The following is an 18,324-nucleotide window of genomic DNA, read 5'->3' on the forward strand; positions in this document are numbered from 1 at the left end:
TGATGAGCATGCGCAGGAAAAATGCCCATCTGCTACTACAGTGAACTCTTTGCAACTATCATTTTAAGCGTGAAGAAAACTATCGTAACTTGATAAACAGCTGGTCCCGTCCTGAATATTGACCTACAGTGTACATGTTTTGATATTTTTTAGACCCCCAGCTCCACATAATCATGCTTAGAATGTCAGTGCTATTGAAATTTATTATTATTATTATTATTATTATTATTATTATTATTATTATTATTATTATTATTATTATTATTATTATTATTATTATTATGTCCAGTTGATAAACGTATGGATGCTAAAATAGAACCACATAGGGCGCGCAGCGTAATCTATGCGATCTGAAGGAACTATAAAAAGAAAACTGCTGAGTTAGAAAAAAATTAGCAATAAAACAAAAAAAATCTTATAGACAATCTAAAGCTCTCTAATACTAAAACTACATTGTGCTCCTATGCCATTCCCTCAAGGAAAGTCAATTGACGGTAGCTTTGAAAGTTCTCATTATGTTAAGAGAACTCGAGATGTTAACCTTCTGCATCCTTCTCAATACGTCATAACCCCTGCTGCCAAAGAGCTTCCTCATTGTCAGGTCTACATCCCTTGACCATCCCCCAGCATGTCAATGATGATGTTGCATTGTTCAACGTCATAGCCAGGGTACTGCTTCTTCAGCTCGAATGGCAGTGGCCCGTACTTGACCGTCTTCTTCTCGGACTTCTTTTCCCGATGCTCCATCCATGGACAGGACATCTCCACAGCCCACACCTTCTTATTCTTGTGGTCCACAAATTGAGCGTCCACTCTGTTGGCCTTGACGATGGTGTGTTCCGCATAAACTGGAACATCCCAAAACGCTAAGGCCACAGATGACTCATAGACTGGTTTGGGCACTCCATACGAGTACCACGGAGGGACTGAATCAATGAGCCTCAGATCCCTCGTCATCTCAAAGAAGAGGACTTTCAGTGCTGCGTTGTCTTTCTAGGTAATTAGACTGGGCCAGAGCAGAGCACCCCGCTAGCACATGCGCAAGCGTCTCAGGTGATTTCCCACACAGTCTACACGTGACGTCGCCCTGTTCTGCACCTGTTTTGTGGACTGTGTACACCTTAGTGGGCGTAAGCTGCTCGTACAACTCCACTACCCCAGCGATGGTATGGGTAGGAGCACAGGTCCAATCACGCAACCAAGCAAAGCATCCACTCTCATTTAGCTCGCTGTCCTGCCACCTAGCCTGCAAGAACCGTCCGTGCCATCTCTCCCCTTTGATCTTCTCTTTCAGCTTCTCCATATCTGCCTTCTTGAGGTGTTCTTTCACCTTTGGCCCTTTAATCTCCGTCTCAGGATCGCTCACAGACCGGCACAACGGTTGAGGGTACTCCAGAGACAGGCTCATGCTTAGTTCCTCGGCAAACTTATGCGCTTCCTTCATCAGTGAAGTGCGTCCCTTCTCTACCGCCCTCTCTTCGAACTGTTGCACTGCCCTCATAGAGGGATCCATGTTCTGACAGAGCTTCATTGTTGCCTCGATATTGGTCAACTTGTATTATTATTATTATTATTATTATTATTATTATTATTATTATTATTATTATTATTATTATCATTATTTTCACATTTTAGTGTATGATATATTTCAGAAGCAAATATTTCCTTTGTTTTTCAACGCAGATTGAATATATATATTTTTTCCTTTTATAAATATTTTAAAGCTTCACGTTGAACATGCCCTTATACCACAAGAATTTGAATACGAGAATTTTATATTTGCTGAAAATGTACATAATTTTTAGGAGTGCATAGGGTTGTGTTTCAAAAGAGTTGGTCATTTTTAATAAAGATTTTATATTTATTTTTTTTCAGCTTCTCCATATCTGCCTTCTTGAGGTGTTCTTCACCTTTGGCCCTTTAATCTCCGTCTCAGGATCGCTCACAGACCGGCACGACGGTTGAGGGTACTTCAGAGACAGGCTCATGCTTAGTTCCTCGGCAAACTTATGCGCTTCCTTTATCAGTGAAGTGCGTCCGTTCTCTACCGCCCTCTCTTCAAACTGATTGCACTGCCCTCATAGAGGGATCCATGTTCTGACAGAGGTTCATTGCTGCCTCGATCTTGGTCAACTTGTATTATTATTATTATTATTATTATTATTATTATTATTATTATTATTATTATTATTATTATTATTATTATTATTATTATTATTTTCACATTTTTGTGCATGATATATTTCAGAAGCAAATATTTCCTTTGTTTTTCAACGCAGATTGAATATATATATTTTTTCTTTTTATAAATATTTTAAAGCTTCACGTTGAACATGTCCTTATACCACAAGAATTTGAATACGAGAATTTTATATTTGCTGAAAATGTACGTAATTTTTAGGAGTGCATATTATTATTTATTTATGTATTTATATATATATATATATATATTTTTTTTTATTTTTTTTTTTGGGGGGGGGGGTGTTTTTAAAGGATACCTTGCATCCCTTTGTAACAGTTAACATTGTTATTGTTGTTGTTGGTATGTACTTTGCTGCGTATGCACTAAATATGTATTACTCCAGTAAGGATGAGGACTGAATTTGTAAAGTTATTACGTTCATACGGTAACCATAAGCAGACTTACATAAATGCTTTTTAAAAGTAATTGTGGAGGTCCGCTTTAAGGCTTGGCTAAATATATATATTACCTAATTGATACAGTGTCAAAACACAAAACGTTTAAGTTAAGCCCAGCTTTGTAAGTTGACTATGTGGACTTTGTTGCAGTAGCGATGGCGCAGTGGTGAGTGCACTCGCCTCCCACAGATGTCAGTTTTGTCACGTCATCATGTTCGGATGATTTAGCTGGAAATTTAATTTGAAGAAGGTTTTTGGGAACGGAATCTTATTCCCTGAATTTACTAGCCGTTGTTGGCTTTATGAAAATGCTAGCTGACCGTTTTTCGTATTTTCAAGGACATACCGTAAACTTCCACTTGTAAGCCCTGGGCTTATACAAATTCGTAAGGGGTTTAGATGGGCTTATAAATGGAGTGGTTTATATCTTAGGGGGCTTATAACTGGAATAAAGTATCCGTTTCGAAACGAGCTATGGCAGCGTTGATTGAAATACGTTTTTCGTTTACTGTTTTTGTTTTTTAATTAATCTTTAAAACGTCATAATAAATCGAATTCATCTCAATATTTGGAACAAAATTAAAACTAACAACACGAACTAAATAGGAACGTAACAAAGCGGAGGCTCAGACTTTTCCCTTGAAGTTTAATTTTGCTATGTAATTATGAATAAATTGCTGTGCAATGATTTTTCCAATTTTCTTTTTGAAGTAGTACAGAGTTCTGTGAAAGTGTTTATTATCACTCAAAACAGGAAAAGCTAGACGGGGGCTTATATCCGGGGGAGCTTATAATCGGATGCATTTTTTGGTTTACAGGTAGATGGGCCTATAACCGGCGGGGGGGGGGGGGGGGTAATAAGCGGCACTTACGGTTAAAAAAACTAGCTTTTTCGTTGATGCTTAATTTCTACCAATCTTTGGCCTTTCGGCTTTCCATAAATCGGGCGGAGTTCCGCCTTTACTTACTAATAATGCTCACTGTGGCTTTAGACTCCGTAACTGAAGAGGAGCGGTTCTCGAGCAGACTGCAAAATAGTCGTTTTTCCTTTCTTGAAATTCTCTGAAATGAGCGCGAACCATGGAAAGTATAAACTCGCAAGACGCGAAGCACCGAGAAACAATGACTTGTCCCCTCCTTCTCCCCAACCCAAGTCTCAACGTCTATTTTCAACTTGCTCAGTTCTTTCGTTCTTAGCCCACGCTCATTTACGGACCTGCACATAACCTACAGTTTACGTTGTAGAGTTATTTTAACCAAACGGGTGTGATGGCCAACTACTCTCAGTTTGAAAATGAATAAAACGTCACAAGCTTACGGGAATTCTTTTAATTTCCGACAGGCTACTTTATCGAAAAATGTATTTGAAATTGTTCCGCTTATGAAAATCTTTGATGCACGTGTCTTATCCTTGTCACTCGGTGCCTTATTCCATGCTCTTACTCAAGGATATCGCTTGTAATTACCTGATCCATTATAGATATAGATTAGCAAAGGAAAGGGATAATTTTGTTGTATAGACCGTATGTATTTGGTTGAAAAAAAAATATGCTTAACATAAAACATTTAAGTTGAATTTATTCTGATAACAAGTGCAGTAACAAGAATTGCTGGGCACATGACTTAATAATAATAATAATAATAATAATAATAATAAATAATAGTAATAATAATAATCAGTTTAATTACTCTTTTTGTAGCTTAACAGCTAAATTACAAGAGTGGTCAGGGTACTAATCATATATATATACATTAACATGAAACATTTAATCGTTTTGCTAAGAATATCTATATTTAGTATAAATCTACTAGTGTTCTATCACGAATGCCGTTCTCTGATTGGCTACGCTACTCGCTATCTATTCTGTGATAGATAGTGAGTAGCGGTTTTCATCAAAATGGCGGCCGCTTCGCTGCGTTTTCGAAGTGTGTGCGATGAGGATATAGATAATTCACTTGCTTAGTTTTGAACGACTAGTAGATTCATACTAAAACAATTAGATTATTAGCTCTCGAATTCTATGCGTGATAGCTGATGAGGGCGCAGCCCGAATCAGCTATTACGCAATAAAAATCTCGAGCTCATAATCTAATTGTTAAGTAATAAATTTGTCGAGACGATTAGTAGAGGCCATGGCGGGATCCTCTCTGATGGTGACTGAACGTAACGGAAATTTCTGTACCACTTGTTCACACTCACCAGTGGCAGGCTCTTCACGGTCATACTTCCGAGAAAGAATGCTAAAGATCTGAAAGATGGCGGCAGATTTCCAAAACGTTTATCGATGTAATGTGTGTCTTTTCTCATTGGTAGTGTTGGCGGACGTTTTTTTAGTAACCCGATGCATTACTCTTGGACACTGCTAAATGTAACGTTAAATCTATCAGCAATAAGTCGTACGCTCCCCTGGTTCGCCACACACCAAAGGTAAATTCAAATTTGCTTCCTTGGGTCGATAACATGTCTTCCGAATGGGTTTCTAGCTATATTTCCCGTAGCCCTGACCTCCCTCACCACAATTTCACATGTTGCCCTCTGCATACGAAAATGAGCTTTAAATGCATCTAGAAAATACGTTGCTATCGTTTGCTCAAAATATCCAAGGATTCGATTTATATTTCTCCTTGCAAATATGGATGCTGCAGCAGCCAAAACGATGAAATCGTCGTCTTCTCCAAAAAAAATCATTTTCCAAGTCGTCCGCTAAATGACGGGAAGTTCAGCCACCATGTTTCTTGTTGATACGTACCCAGTTGCCGGCCCACTGGCATCCGAAACTTCCCATCAAATGATACGGTTCAATCCGTTCCGTTTCCTTAGTGCGAGAAAGTGCAGTTCCATTTGTTCAGGAAAAACTACCGAAAATTCCATTCAAATGGTAAGCGCTCTGTATCCTTGGGACACGGTTGTACGCTGTGGTAGCAAGTTAGCAAGGACGCCAGTGTCCCGAACTCTCTGGATAAACTTAGTGCATGCTGCGGCGCGCCGATCCGAGAGAGTATGAAGACCACAGCCCTTCTGCACTATTGTTCTCTGCTCTTTGTCACGTTAATCTTCAACCAACGATTAATTGATGCAAATGTTACTTCATCTTTTAATACGCGTGCCGCTAAATGCGAATCACTTTCCACCCTATCAACACACCAAGAAGAACAAAAAAATAATTTAAATCAAAAGAGAGAAGGATGCTTTCATACAGTTTGTAAACCTAACAACGATAATTATTCGAAGAAGGGGAAAGAGGCCCTTTGAGGCAGAAGTGCAAACCACATTTATGTTACTGCCGCTGTTGGAATCCTATGACAACTTTCTCCACGTGATAAAATTAAAGAGCAATTGAGAGTGGAGAAATGTGTAGCTGCTAAAGTGATTTGAAACCAATACATCAAATTGCAGAACGTAAGATCGGAGGCGGATACGATGTCATCGTTCTTGACGGGCAGAGGCGAATTCTGGTGCCCCCTCACCCCGTAACCTTTTTTTAAGAACTCCAGTGATAATATAACCGAACTAAACTAACGGCGACACAGCTACAGCACAACTCAACTCGTAGGTAACATGCTTTAATGCTCAACCATGCTTACATTTGGGTGAGTCAAGATCTGAATGAGACACTCTTCACATAAAGCTCAACATAATGTCACACCCCCTTCATAACACAAAGAGTATTAAAATTGGGGGGTGAATATATTATGCCTTTTTTTTTTTTTTTTTTTTTTTTTTTTTTTTTTTTTTTTTTGAGGTCCGCAACGGGGTGATGGTGACTTCACATGACGTGGACATCACGTTATGATTTCCCGAAGGCGGCCATATTGAACATGTTTATTTGTGTTTGCCTTTAGAATTCACAAGTATTTTCTTTAAACAGGCATTCTGTTTGATGTTTGAATACAGTAACAGTAGCTGATAAATTAAATGCCCGTACGGACATAGTGCTTTGAGGACGAACTCCCAGCATTCATGGCGAGACCTCCAACTAAAGCTGCATCTAGAGGTGACGTCACACCAGCTGGTGAGGAAGCAGTGGATTTTGATAGCGGCACTTTAAGAGGTGAGAAGAAACATGTTACTTCCTTTTTCACAAGATTGTAAAGAACCACCTCAATATTGATCCTCCCCTGGATAGTCTGCAGTGCAGGCGTAGTTTGGAAAGCGGGTGAAGGATAAAACCCTTCCATAAGAAAGAACAGAGTTATAGAAAAGATGGGCCTTCTTAGTATTCGTATGAGTGTGCTCCAATGTGACTATTCACCACACAAAAAAGTATGGGTACACTAATACGAGTGAGGGATTATTTAGAAAGCGGAAAGGACATTAAGCCGACATACTGTCCCTACCCCCCCCCCCCCCAACTTCCTCAAAATCCCAAAATTCCTCAGTCGTACGAGAATCTAGCTCCTCATTGTTTTTGGAGAGAGGAATAAGTCCCACTCCTTCCTTTCTTCACACAAAATCACAACAAGTTGTCACTGTCACAATATTTTGTTTTTGCCGCAATCGTAGGACGAATTTGAATTAGAACAACCAAAACAATTCACAACATCTTATCTAAATAGGGAATGTGCTAGATGAGTTTTTATTGGTATTCCTCATTTAGCGCATCTTTTCGTCTGATTTCTGTGATAAACTCCCCTCGATTTTCCTTTTTCGAAGCCCGGATGTGCTTACATCACTGGTTCTTAAAGTTACTTATATAGCGGCAGTTTTAAATCAGCAGCAGTTATGAATGATACGCAATTCTTCTTTTACCTTGCTTGATTTTAGCCATAGCAGAGGTTTACAATACCGAAGGTAATAAAAGATACAAGCAGGATGATCTCAGCAATGCCATTTACTTCTACACGGAAGGAATTAACGTAAATTGCAAGGATGAAGAACTGAATGCCGAACTGTACAGCAACAGGGCGAGAGCATATTTTTGCTCAGGTTAGTATGTTTAACATGTTTAAGGCTTTGCCAAACTAAGGTGTTTTAATATCGCAACTATATTTTATTTAAGTGAAACCTAATTAATGTGCTTCCTCTCCTGTCATTTAATTTTCTGTATGTCTTCTTCTGCAGGAAATTATAATAATTCGCTGAATGATGCTAAGGTTGCTACGGACCTACAACCATCACTGGTGAAGGCGATCGCCACAGGTAAGATTTCTGAAATAAAAATGTATACCCGGATTTCCTTTCTTGCCTGTGTTACTAACTGAATAATCCGCCATTCTCATTTATTCACCCGACTTAAAAAGAATACTATAACATTTATTCCATTGCAAATATGCCACACGCTGACATTAATATTCAAATCCTAGAAGTATGCTGGATGTTTGTCCCATGACGGAACCTAGTTTAATGGCCTTAGCTCCCACGAGTCTCCTGTAGCTCAGTGGTAGAGCATCGGAACTGGTAATCGGAAGGTCTTAGGTTCTATTCTTGATAGGAGCACTCGGATTTCCTTTTTTTCTGAGTTTGCCTATGCCTGAATAATACATCATTCTTAATGTATACTCTCGTTTTCTCGAGGCGGTAGTAGTTTGCCTTGACAAAGTTCAAAATTTGAAACAGTGTTCTCAAACTCATTAATAATTCATGCAGTCAAAAGCCAATAAATGACCTCCATTTCGGTCAGGTGGATGAATCTTGATACCCCAATGAAACACCAGATGAAACACCACCAGGTTTTCATCTGAGATGAAACATGTTTTTCATCTGAGATCAAACATTTGCATTTTAATGAGATTAATTTCTTATTGTTTCATTTGAGAAGACATGTCAAAAACTCGGGCTTCGTGCTTTATCACGGGTTCCAAATACCTCGAAACAGATGAAAGCACTCGGCCTGCGGCCTCGTGCTTTCATCTGTTTCTCGGTATTTGGAACCCGTGATAAAGCACTCGCCCTCGTTTTTGACATATTACTTCAAAAAATGTTACAGTCGCTGAAAAGTTGCGTTGTACTTATAGCGGATTAAGTAAGGCATCACGTTTATAACACTGTTTGTGAATTCTTTGTGATGCGGTTACGCTTACCCGGGATAATACACCGAGGGTTTCCTTGCTTTAGTATCCTTAGAAGTGTCCGTTAGTAATAAATGAGCTGCCATTTTTTAAGAAAGAAATTGTGTCGAACTTACATTATTCTGTTTTATCAGGGGCAAGTGCCTGTGTTCAGTTTAGCGAGTTTCAAGAAGCCATCACGTGGTGTGATAAAGGATTATCAGTATCCTTTTCCAGAAGCTACAACAAAAAATATTGATCAAATTCAAATTTTATTATTTTCCTTTATTCATGCTTTTCTGTACCACCTCACGCAAGACTGACTGAAACGACAGATTTATTTTACACGTTTTCTGATAATTTCAATGTTGCTGTTTCTCTTAAATTCCCTGTAACCAAACAAACGAGAAAGAAATGAGACAACATACCAGTACGACATTTTCATACCTTGTCGGTTTTGTCAATTATTGATAACTTTTACAACTATTGTCTTACAAGTCTTGACATATGTAAGATTGACAAGAACAACCAGACGTTGTTAGAATTAAGGAGCCGGTCTGTCAATGAACAAAACGAGCTACAAGGTGCAGATGGAGAGGGCGATGCAAATGAATCTGACACCACAACTGCTACTGACAAAACACTAGATAATAATAAAGAAACCATTTTAAGAGGTGAGGAGGTTTAGTAATGATGACTTATGATCCAAGAGCTTTTGACAGCTTTGTTGGGGAGTTTATGATATAAGACACAACAGGTCTTAGGGAGTGTTAATTATCTCTGGTCTAATGGCAGGGTTGGAGGAGTGGGAAGTCACTATTTCGTTAGCTTCTCTTGTTTAAAGATGTGACGTCCCCCCTCCCTATTATAGACAGTGGTACCTCGTTTATTACCACCCCTCTCCTCCCAATAAAAGTTTATCAATGTTTTCTATAGTTTTTTCCTATTTAGTATTTCTATATTGATTTTGATTTTTTTTAAGTCAATTTTAACGGTATTCGGTTTTCAAGAGAAGTCCAAGATGGGGCACCCAAGATTGGCGGGTGTTTTTGTATGTACATCACCGAGGAGTAAGTTTTAGTAGAGTACTTACCCTATTTTATAACTGATGCGTGGAACATTATGCCGTTAAAACATGGGTCAATTAAAATGCCAAACTGATATCATTATGTTTTATTAGGAGCAAGTACCTGTGTTCAGCTGAATCAGTTTGCGGAAGCCATCACGAGTTGTGATAGCGGATTAGCAGTATCCTTCACTTGACTTAAACAACTTTGAAATAACACTGACCTTGGCATATCCTCTTTCGTTTTTATGTGCACCTAATTATGACACGAAACCTTTTTGAAGCGTGGTTTTCAAGAAGGAACCAGATGTAGGCAACGACATTGGTATTCTGACATTTACAAGTGACCTTGTTAATGACCAGTTTTTTCGCTTTGACTTGACCTTTTGATTTATTCTTGTTTTAAATGAAAAAGGCCAAAGGTTTTAAATCGAGACGTAGCTTGGTATACTGACCCTCAAGTGTAAGGTTTTGAAAGTTGGTGTCAGGCCACTTTCGAGATGTTTTAATTCTATATAGCCACTAATTGATAATTCACCGTAAGGGTTTTGAAGTTCTTGATAGCCTTTTTTTTAACGTATAAAAATCTTGACCAATGTAAGATTGACAAGAATAGCCAGACTTTGTTCGAGGTAACGAGCAGGTCGGTGAGTGAGCAAAACAAGCTGCAAGCTACTGGGCAAGAAGCAGCAAAGGCTATCTCGGAAACTACAACAGTAAGTTTATAAAATAACAATTCAAGTTTTATTCAGTTTTTATTGGTTAACAAAACGGATTTAATTACCTTTAGCACAGTACATCGGTATTCGATGGAGTGTCGTAAAACCAAAACCAACAGCACAATGGTTCTCTCACTCTCTCCACCTTCCATAGAGAGAAGTGCTGTTATAGTTTTGTGGCTGACAAGTGCCTGATGACAGTGATGTTACACGATATATTGATAATGATGTTCAAAGAACGGATAACGCTATCCAGTGGATACATCGCTATCCAGCGGATAAAATTACTTCAAGTAATATATTTAATCCTCTGGATAGTGACTTATCCGCTAGATAAAGTTATCCACTCTTTGAACAACTGTGGCCTGGTTGATAGTTCCAACTGCTGGATCCGTGGGCGGCTCCTGACGCAATAAATCGTGACATTCTGTCATCTGAAAGTTGCCTTGCCTTGAGGTTTGTTACCTGGCCACTTTCTCAAATCCCTTAGCAGACATATTAAGACGCAACAACTGAAATGTTGATTTTTTTACGTTGATATTCACCCGTTGTTCAAAGATGCTGATCAGCTTATGTTCTCTGAAGCATGGTTTGAAGCTTGCCTAGCTGAAATCTTTAACTGGAAGGTTATCACTGAACTGACTTAAATGCTCCTTTTAAAAGGGGCACTGTCACGGAGAATTCTCTGTGTTTTGGTCAAAATAATATTATATAATAATATTTGACAAGATACCATTTCGCTAACATCAAATTGTTCTTAGATCAGCGGGGAAAAAATTAGTAATAAGTAGTTTCTCCTGGGAAGAACAAAATAAGATCAGTTTTTTAGCGATTTCTCCAAAATACACCGGAAGAATGTCAAAAAAACTGGTCAAGTTTTTCAAGTTGCAATCCAATTCGATCTTGCCCATCCGCGACTAAAGATAATTAATACTGGTTTCTGTGCAGTAGTAGGACTACTGTTAACAAAACTGAACCATAATTTTAACGATCCCATCGATTAACATCACTGTACAAATAGGTGACACTGCCCCTTTAAGCGCTCAAGACATGGTAGAGGGCGTGGATTGGGTAATGAGTTTTCAAATTCCATGTAAGTTACACAAATCAATCTCGATCCATTTACTTTTCTAGGCAGTACAATGATGCCTAGTTGGGACAAAACATTTTCCACATTGGGATCCATCGCTTTACCTCTCTGACCACGTAGAATATAGTTTCTCCCAACTGACCATCATTATAAAGTGGTAATTTTGTCGCCAGGACATAACATTTTGGCTCACTTAACCAAGAAAGAAGAATAAGAAGAAGTAAAGAAAGGGAAACACTAAAAGAAACAGGGCAAACTTACAATGCAGGTATATTGGACACAATTCCCCACTTTCGAAAAGATCTCTTTGTTAACTTCTGTGTACTTTTGCTGTTAAAATTTGAAAGTTTAAGTATGCGTTTATCTTTTTAATCATTATTGTCTATATATCGTCGTTTGTTTGTTTGTTTTTCTATTATCACAAAAGTCGATGAATCACTGTTTTAGTTGCGCACTTTGTTGATGTATAATCGCGATGATGATGCTGCTGCTGCTGATGATGATGATGATGATGATGATTATGATGACGAAGAAGAAAATAATGATGGGGATATCGATTAAGATAACTAACGTTGATTGTAAAACGTGTTCTCGTTCCTAACAGTCGAAAATCAAGTAGATTCAAAGTACATAATGTTGTTTAATATTTGACAGCCCATTTGAGCAGCAAGTTAAAAACACATGATCAGCAGAAAACTTTTCAAATTTTCATTAATTCAACTAGTATAAGTATCATTGTCTTTAATTGGAATCAAATTGTTCATGTTTATGTTTGAAAGGAAAGAAGCACCTTTTGGGTCAAAACTGGCAGAGATACCAACGACAGCTCGGGGGAAAGCTACACGTCTAGTAATAACATTCCGGTAAATCTCAAAGCCATCTTATAAGGCAGTGAACGTGACCTAAAAGATGCAATGGAAACGGGAGACACATTACAAGAAGTTGAAAAGTGTTGTAACCTTCGGAACGTTTATTACAGTTATGGAGATTTCAAAAAAGCTGTTCATTACGATGAACGTAGCCTAGAAATCGCAAAAGAAGCAAGAGATAGCGCAAGTGAAGGAGCGGTGTACGGTAATTTAGGCAACGACTATCAGAGTCTTGGAGACTTACAAAAAGCCATACACTACCATGAACGTCACCTAGAAATCGCAAGAAAACTGGGAGACGCCTCAAGTGAAGGAACGGCGTATGGTAATCTAGGCAATGGTCACCAGAGTCTCGGAGATTTCAAAAAAGCCATATACTACCATGAACGCCACTTAGAAATCGCAAGAAAACAGGGAGACGTCTCAAGTGAAGGAGCAGTGTATGGTAATCTAAGTAACGATTACCAGAAACTCGGAGATTTTAAAAGAGCAATATACTACCATGAACGTGACCTGGAAATTGCAAGAAAAGTAGGAGACGTCTCAAGTGAAAGAGCAGCTTGTGGTAATCTAGGCAACGGTTATCAGGGACTCAGAGATTTTAAGACAGTGTCTGAGACTTTTTTGGGATTTTATTTCCTGGCCGTTTACGTAGAACTACAGTAAACTGCTTGAGCGCGAGAGATTTTATTTATAACAATGCAAGAAATAAAGGTGTCTAAAATCAAAAGGCGTGACTTCGCCTCATCATGGGTGAATTACGTCATAAATCATTTGCCATCACAACTGCCATATTACTCAGATGGTAATAGTAAGGAACTGTTAATTACTTTTCTCGATTTACAAGTGGTTAATATTGTTCATCGAAAATATGATTTCTGTTTTTCATTTTCTTAGAATTTCAGTGCTATTGATTTTTTTTTTTTTTTGGGGGGGGGGGGGGGAGGGGTGTCGAGGTGTTTATTAGATACCTTGTTCCCCTGTGTAACAGTTACCATTGATTGATTGATTGACTGATTGATAACTTTACAACGTTCACAATTGAAATAAAGCTAATTACATCTCTCGAAATGAGGAATAAGAGACAGATTTTTACACCGCCCCTCTATAGCTCCTATAACATTTTATCAAACCCAGTGTGTTTAAATGAACAACTTCCCCGAAGTAAATGTTCCTGCTCGGTTTCCAAAATCCAACGTGCCGCCAACAAAAAACAAAATGGCAAGGGCTCGAGAACTACTTCGTGCGCAGTACTACGCTTTATGACCTGACAAACCCCAACAACCCGAACATCAAACTCGCAATGTAACAATAGCAACCTTTCGATATATATCAACATTCGGCTTGAAAATGAGGTGAAGAAGAACCAATCCAAGGCAATTGAATAATCATGTTTATTCATTTCTGTCGTTTGTGTCCTCAAGACCTCGATATCAAGTTGAATTTTGTTATATCGAAAGGAGCCCATTGAAAAAGCTCCTCCAGCGCGGAACCAACGGATTCAGGGGGCAAGGAATAAGGGTCGTTTGTACCTAGTTCGAGGATTTGAGGTTCCCACAACGTCGAGGTCGAATTTGATGACTTTAGCAACAGTATGCCTGCCGACTCCGAAAAGAGAAATACAGCTCGGCTGAATCGCTCAGCCCAAAGTCACTAGCACAAACATGTGAACTAGCAAGAAGCTAACTTAAACGGCGAACAAAAGAATTCACAAGAATGAGAACACGAGGTGAAGACATGAGGGGAAATCTAAAAAAGAAACTACTCATCTTGTGTAAACCAAACGCCTCTAGAGTGCTTAAATATTAAGGGGTTTGCAAAAAGAAACGTTTCACTTAAAACTTAACCCACTTGGCTGGAAATTTCGATCTTCACGGCGGTTTCATCTTTAAGGCAGCTAGAAGCTAAGTTAATTAACTCCAGGGCGGTTAGGAGCAAAGAGAGAACTTACCTTTGACGACACGCTATTTCATAACCTGATAACCCAATTGTTCTCTACCAACCAGACACCGATAATACTAGCACCTTTCTTGTCTCACATAAACCTTTTTATTCGTGCCTCATAATTGAGGGGTTTTCATACACGGTAACAATTCATCAGTAAATGTCAAAATCCTATACCTAATACGTACAAAGTCTATGTATTAATCTACAGCAAAACAAATAGAAAAAAACTGCTTTACTTGAATGCCGTGTCTGATAAACGAGTACAGGAATTAAGTTTTACAAGAGTACACTTGTGCTACAAATATATGGCGACAATGAAGTCCCCCAGCCATCCTCTGCACCACCTGCTTCCCAGTCCAATACTGGATGCGCCTAATTATTACACCTTAAGGCAGAAAACATTAAAGTATTATCTTTTCCGGAACATTCAGGTCTGTAGGACAAAGAGAGTGTAGGACCTTTTTACATTTAAATATTTTAGGTGATTCAGTTGTTATTATCATTGTTATAACTGTAAATTACTATACGTTAGATGATAGTTGCCTTAAGATTGTAAATTGTACTCGATAATTCACTTCTTTTACTGCAAGAGAGTTTTAAATAAACTATAATTACAATTATAATTACAATAATTAAAGGAAATCGTCAAGGGACTCTGCTTGCCGTAAATCGTAGGGTAAGCTGTTCCGAAGTACCGCACCACTATAGCTAAAACTGTTTTTTAAGAAAGATAGTGTGGGGCAATGGAACAGCAAGTTTGTTCAGTCTCTCAGAGAATAACTTGTTACATAAGTGCGGTTTGTGAACTGATTGTTCAGATAAGCGACAGTGAGGCCATGTAAAGATTTAAATACCCTTATTGTTTTCTGCATTTGTCTCTGGGTGCTTACTTTTCGCCAGCCAAGTTTAAAAAATAAATAATGGACATTAGAGTTAAAGCTAGAAGAAGTCATTACTCGGGCAGCACGGTTTTGTAGTTTCTCAGCAATTTATTTGAAAATGTTAATTTCAGTTACCCTACTAAACACTGCAAAGTCAGAGTGCAGAGTCGCTGGAGGGACGAAAGAACGGATACGTTTTAGGGCTCCGCCCAGACACAATTTTCTTAGATAAACGATTAATTTAACTATAAAAGTTAACGCTAAAAGAGAACGACGTTTCGACCGTCCGACGGTCATTTTCAAGTTCGAGATGAGAAGTAAAATATGTGCTTATATACAATTGTGAAAAAACTAATGAGATACTGACTTAAAAAGCTGTAAGATATTCACATCTAAAAAACAAAAAAAATAACAGCGTGAATGATAAATACAAAGGAACGCTAAAAACGATAAAAGGTATTTAAAAGTGAATAATTAAACAAATAACTTCGCGCGGATTTTTAAGTCAGTATCTCATTAGTTTTTTCACAATTGTATATAAGCACATATTTTACTTCTCATCTTCAACATGAAAATGACGTCGGACGGTCGAAACGTCGTTCTCTTTTAGCGTTAACTTTTATAGTTAAATCAATTTCGAAAAAATTGTTAAACGATTAATGTTAGTATTCCAAGACGTCATAGCCAAAACCGAAATTTGTGGCATTGACGGGTTACCAATTTTGTTACCTTTGGTGCTTCGCGCGCACGCTTTCGGCGCCTGGAGCTCCGCTATTAAGGACGGTGCCTAATAATACTGAAGTATTTTTGCGCAGTTTATGAGGCACAAAGTTAAGAGCGGTCCTAGTATCTTGTGGTCTAAGCACCTGCTGCCTGAAGCAAGTTCTTTGTCTAAGAAACTAAATCAACAGACAATATCGAGAACAACCTAAACATAGCTATAGATTTCTCTCAACTTTTGAACTTTGTATATTGTCGAGAAAGAAGAAAAAAAATCGGCACATTGCCGTTTCCAAAGATACGTTTATATAAAATAGCGTGCAAGCTAATGGAGCTAACAGGGTTATCCAACGTTGGAAAAAAGTAAAGTAGTATAAACCAAATTAATCTCGGCCAGAACGCTGGTTATATTCGACGCTCCACAATTTATTGTGCATTTTGCGTCCTTTATTAAAGACAGCAGCCCGTATGTACATTGTATTTCTGAACACTCCCTCATTTTTTCATTCACACATTTAGAAGGTGCATTTTAAAGTCTTTCCAGTTCTGTGAACATATTGGGTAAGTTTCCACACAAAATGAAGAAACAAATTTGCAATAAGTACTTATTGAGCCCGGTAAGTCATCCAAGAAATTAAAATGGCTTCTGGGTTAAAGCAAAAATTGCTAAAACAATGAAGAGAGTGAAAGATTTTATTTCATTCTCGGATGAACCATGCCAAAATAAATTTTTTTTAATTCTCGGACAAGATCTTTTCCGCAATGCTGTGTGCCATACCAATATTATGTGACGAACGACTCGCCGAATTTTTGTGCATACCACTTGGGGTTAATAATTATGGATATGCTGTATCGTTGAGAATTTGATTATTTGTGATTTAGTGTTGCAGTGGTGTGAAATGTTTTTGTAATATATATTTCAAAACCAAGTCGAGACTTCATTTGCACAAAGCATAAAATTCGCCTGGTCATCCGTCACATACTACTCATACCAGGATTGCAGAGCAAGGTAAAATTAGCTACTTTTGTAGTAAATCACGTAAACGGTAATGTTGTAATAGGCCATTTCCGAGTTGCTGTGAACCTCATTGTCAAAGCGAGGCTAAGTACAAAGTTTATATTATGAAAATTAGTTTTCATTCATATGCAAACAAAACCAATTTTCATATTAAAAGCTTTTGCACTTAGCCTCACTTTCATAATGAGATTCACAGCAATTCGGAAATGGCCTATTCAGCTGTCTGTTTGGTGTGTTTATTCATCTTGTGGCTTCGTTCCCTTTCAGTTCTCTCTCTTCCTAACGACTTTCACAACGACGTCCAATACTGAGTGTGTACTTGTAAAAAAAATACGAGCCAGCTTGCAAACTAAAAGTCTGAGAGTCACAATGAACACGCCATTTCCGAGTTGCTGTGAACCTCATTATGAAAGCGAGGCGAAGTGCAAACCTTTTAATTCGAAAATTAGTTTTCATTTATTTGCAAACAATACTAATTTTCAAATAAAAAACGGTGCGCTTAGCCTCGCTTTAATAATGAGGTTCAAAGCAACCCGGAAAGGGCCTAGTGATCCAAAGCTTCAATAGTAGCCTGCATGTGATTGTAAATTTGGTGCTTTTCGACTCAATCCACAGAAAATGGCGACAACCTGCATTTTTATGACTTCTTAGAATTATATTGCATCTCCGCAACATGCTTTACAATTTTATGCGGCACCATCAACGTGTTTATGGTGATGAACTGCGGTCGTTTTAAAATTGTTTTTATGTGGTAAATCCAGGAAACGTCTAGAAATCGTTGAGGCCGGGATACTACCTTGGGCGGCGACTGTTGATCTCATAAAACAACCAATATTGCATTTGGCATCTTATGGAATCGTATGGACTCCTCACAAGAAGGTTTCGACTATTATTGCCCAATCAACATCCAGAAAGGAGATGATTTCTTTTAAGAAAGTTCTCACGTTAGCGTACAGTCATACCAACGTGTAGTGTTGCTTAGCAACATGCACCATTGTTCGCTCGAACACGAATGGGACTTCTCGATAGTTAGGCAACTGGGCGGTGTGTATGCCAGCCTCTTTTCTTAGTCTGCTCCAAGTATCACGATACATCAGTGATTTATAAAGGAGCCAAGCTGAGAAGCAACAGCCGAGTCCATGCACTCCATGAGATGCTGAAAAGTCTCCTGTCCGTAAATAGAGTGGCACTCGTTAAGCTTGTCGCGGACAAACTTCCACAAAGGACAGCAATGAACAGGGTCTGACAAACACAGCTGGAGAATATCCACAAAAATCTAATCAACGCAAATAGGAATAATTACCCGGGAATAAGGTAATCGCTGGCAAAAGCTGCGAGTGCTGCTAATTTTTGAAATACATTTTTCGACTAACAAACTGAAAGGTT

The 18,324-nt window shown here is 38.4% G+C and overlaps 2 protein-coding genes and 1 pseudogene across 2 annotated transcripts in view; 1 reads left to right on the forward strand and 2 right to left on the reverse strand.

Annotated features, from left to right (window-relative positions):
• Positions 1-238: 238 nt before the first annotated feature.
• Positions 239-1,501, reverse strand: LOC146476829 (uncharacterized; annotated as a pseudogene).
• A 4,877-nt stretch (positions 1,502-6,378) lies between these two features.
• On the forward strand, positions 6,379-12,419 carry LOC146476830 (hsp70/Hsp90 co-chaperone CNS1 homolog). Its single transcript, XM_085113953.1, has 8 exons — positions 6,379-6,692; positions 7,406-7,567; positions 7,703-7,780; positions 8,784-8,851; positions 9,143-9,302; positions 9,809-9,876; positions 10,297-10,410; positions 12,283-12,419. The coding sequence occupies exons 1-8, from the start codon at positions 6,602-6,604 to the stop codon at positions 12,388-12,390; spliced, it is 849 nt and encodes a 282-aa protein (XP_084970079.1). The 5' UTR covers positions 6,379-6,601; the 3' UTR covers positions 12,391-12,419.
• A 3,926-nt stretch (positions 12,420-16,345) lies between these two features.
• Positions 16,346-18,324, reverse strand: part of LOC146476831 (importin-11-like) — a 34,472-nt gene continuing 32,493 nt past the window's right edge. The window contains exon 37 of the mRNA XM_085113947.1: positions 16,346-18,193. Coding sequence (XP_084970073.1) covers positions 18,032-18,193 — 162 coding nt within the window. The 3' untranslated portion in view covers positions 16,346-18,031. The remainder of the gene's footprint in view (positions 18,194-18,324) is intronic.

Source organism: Pavona decussata, unplaced genomic scaffold, assembly GCF_977016875.1.
Source record: "Pavona decussata unplaced genomic scaffold, jaPavDecu1.1 SCAFFOLD_72, whole genome shotgun sequence".
Classification (NCBI taxonomy): Eukaryota; Metazoa; Cnidaria; class Anthozoa; order Scleractinia; family Agariciidae; genus Pavona; species Pavona decussata.

Coding starts and splice junctions, on each gene's coding strand:
- LOC146476830 (XM_085113953.1), top strand. CDS start 6,602: ATGGCGAGACCTCCAACTAAAGCTGCATCTAGAGGTGACGTCACACCA. Junction 6,693..7,405: donor TGATAGCGGCACTTTAAGAG/GTGAGAAGAAAC, acceptor GCTTGATTTTAG/CCATAGCAGAGGTTTACAAT. Junction 9,877..10,296: donor GTTGTGATAGCGGATTAGCA/GTATCCTTCACT, acceptor GACCAATGTAAG/ATTGACAAGAATAGCCAGAC.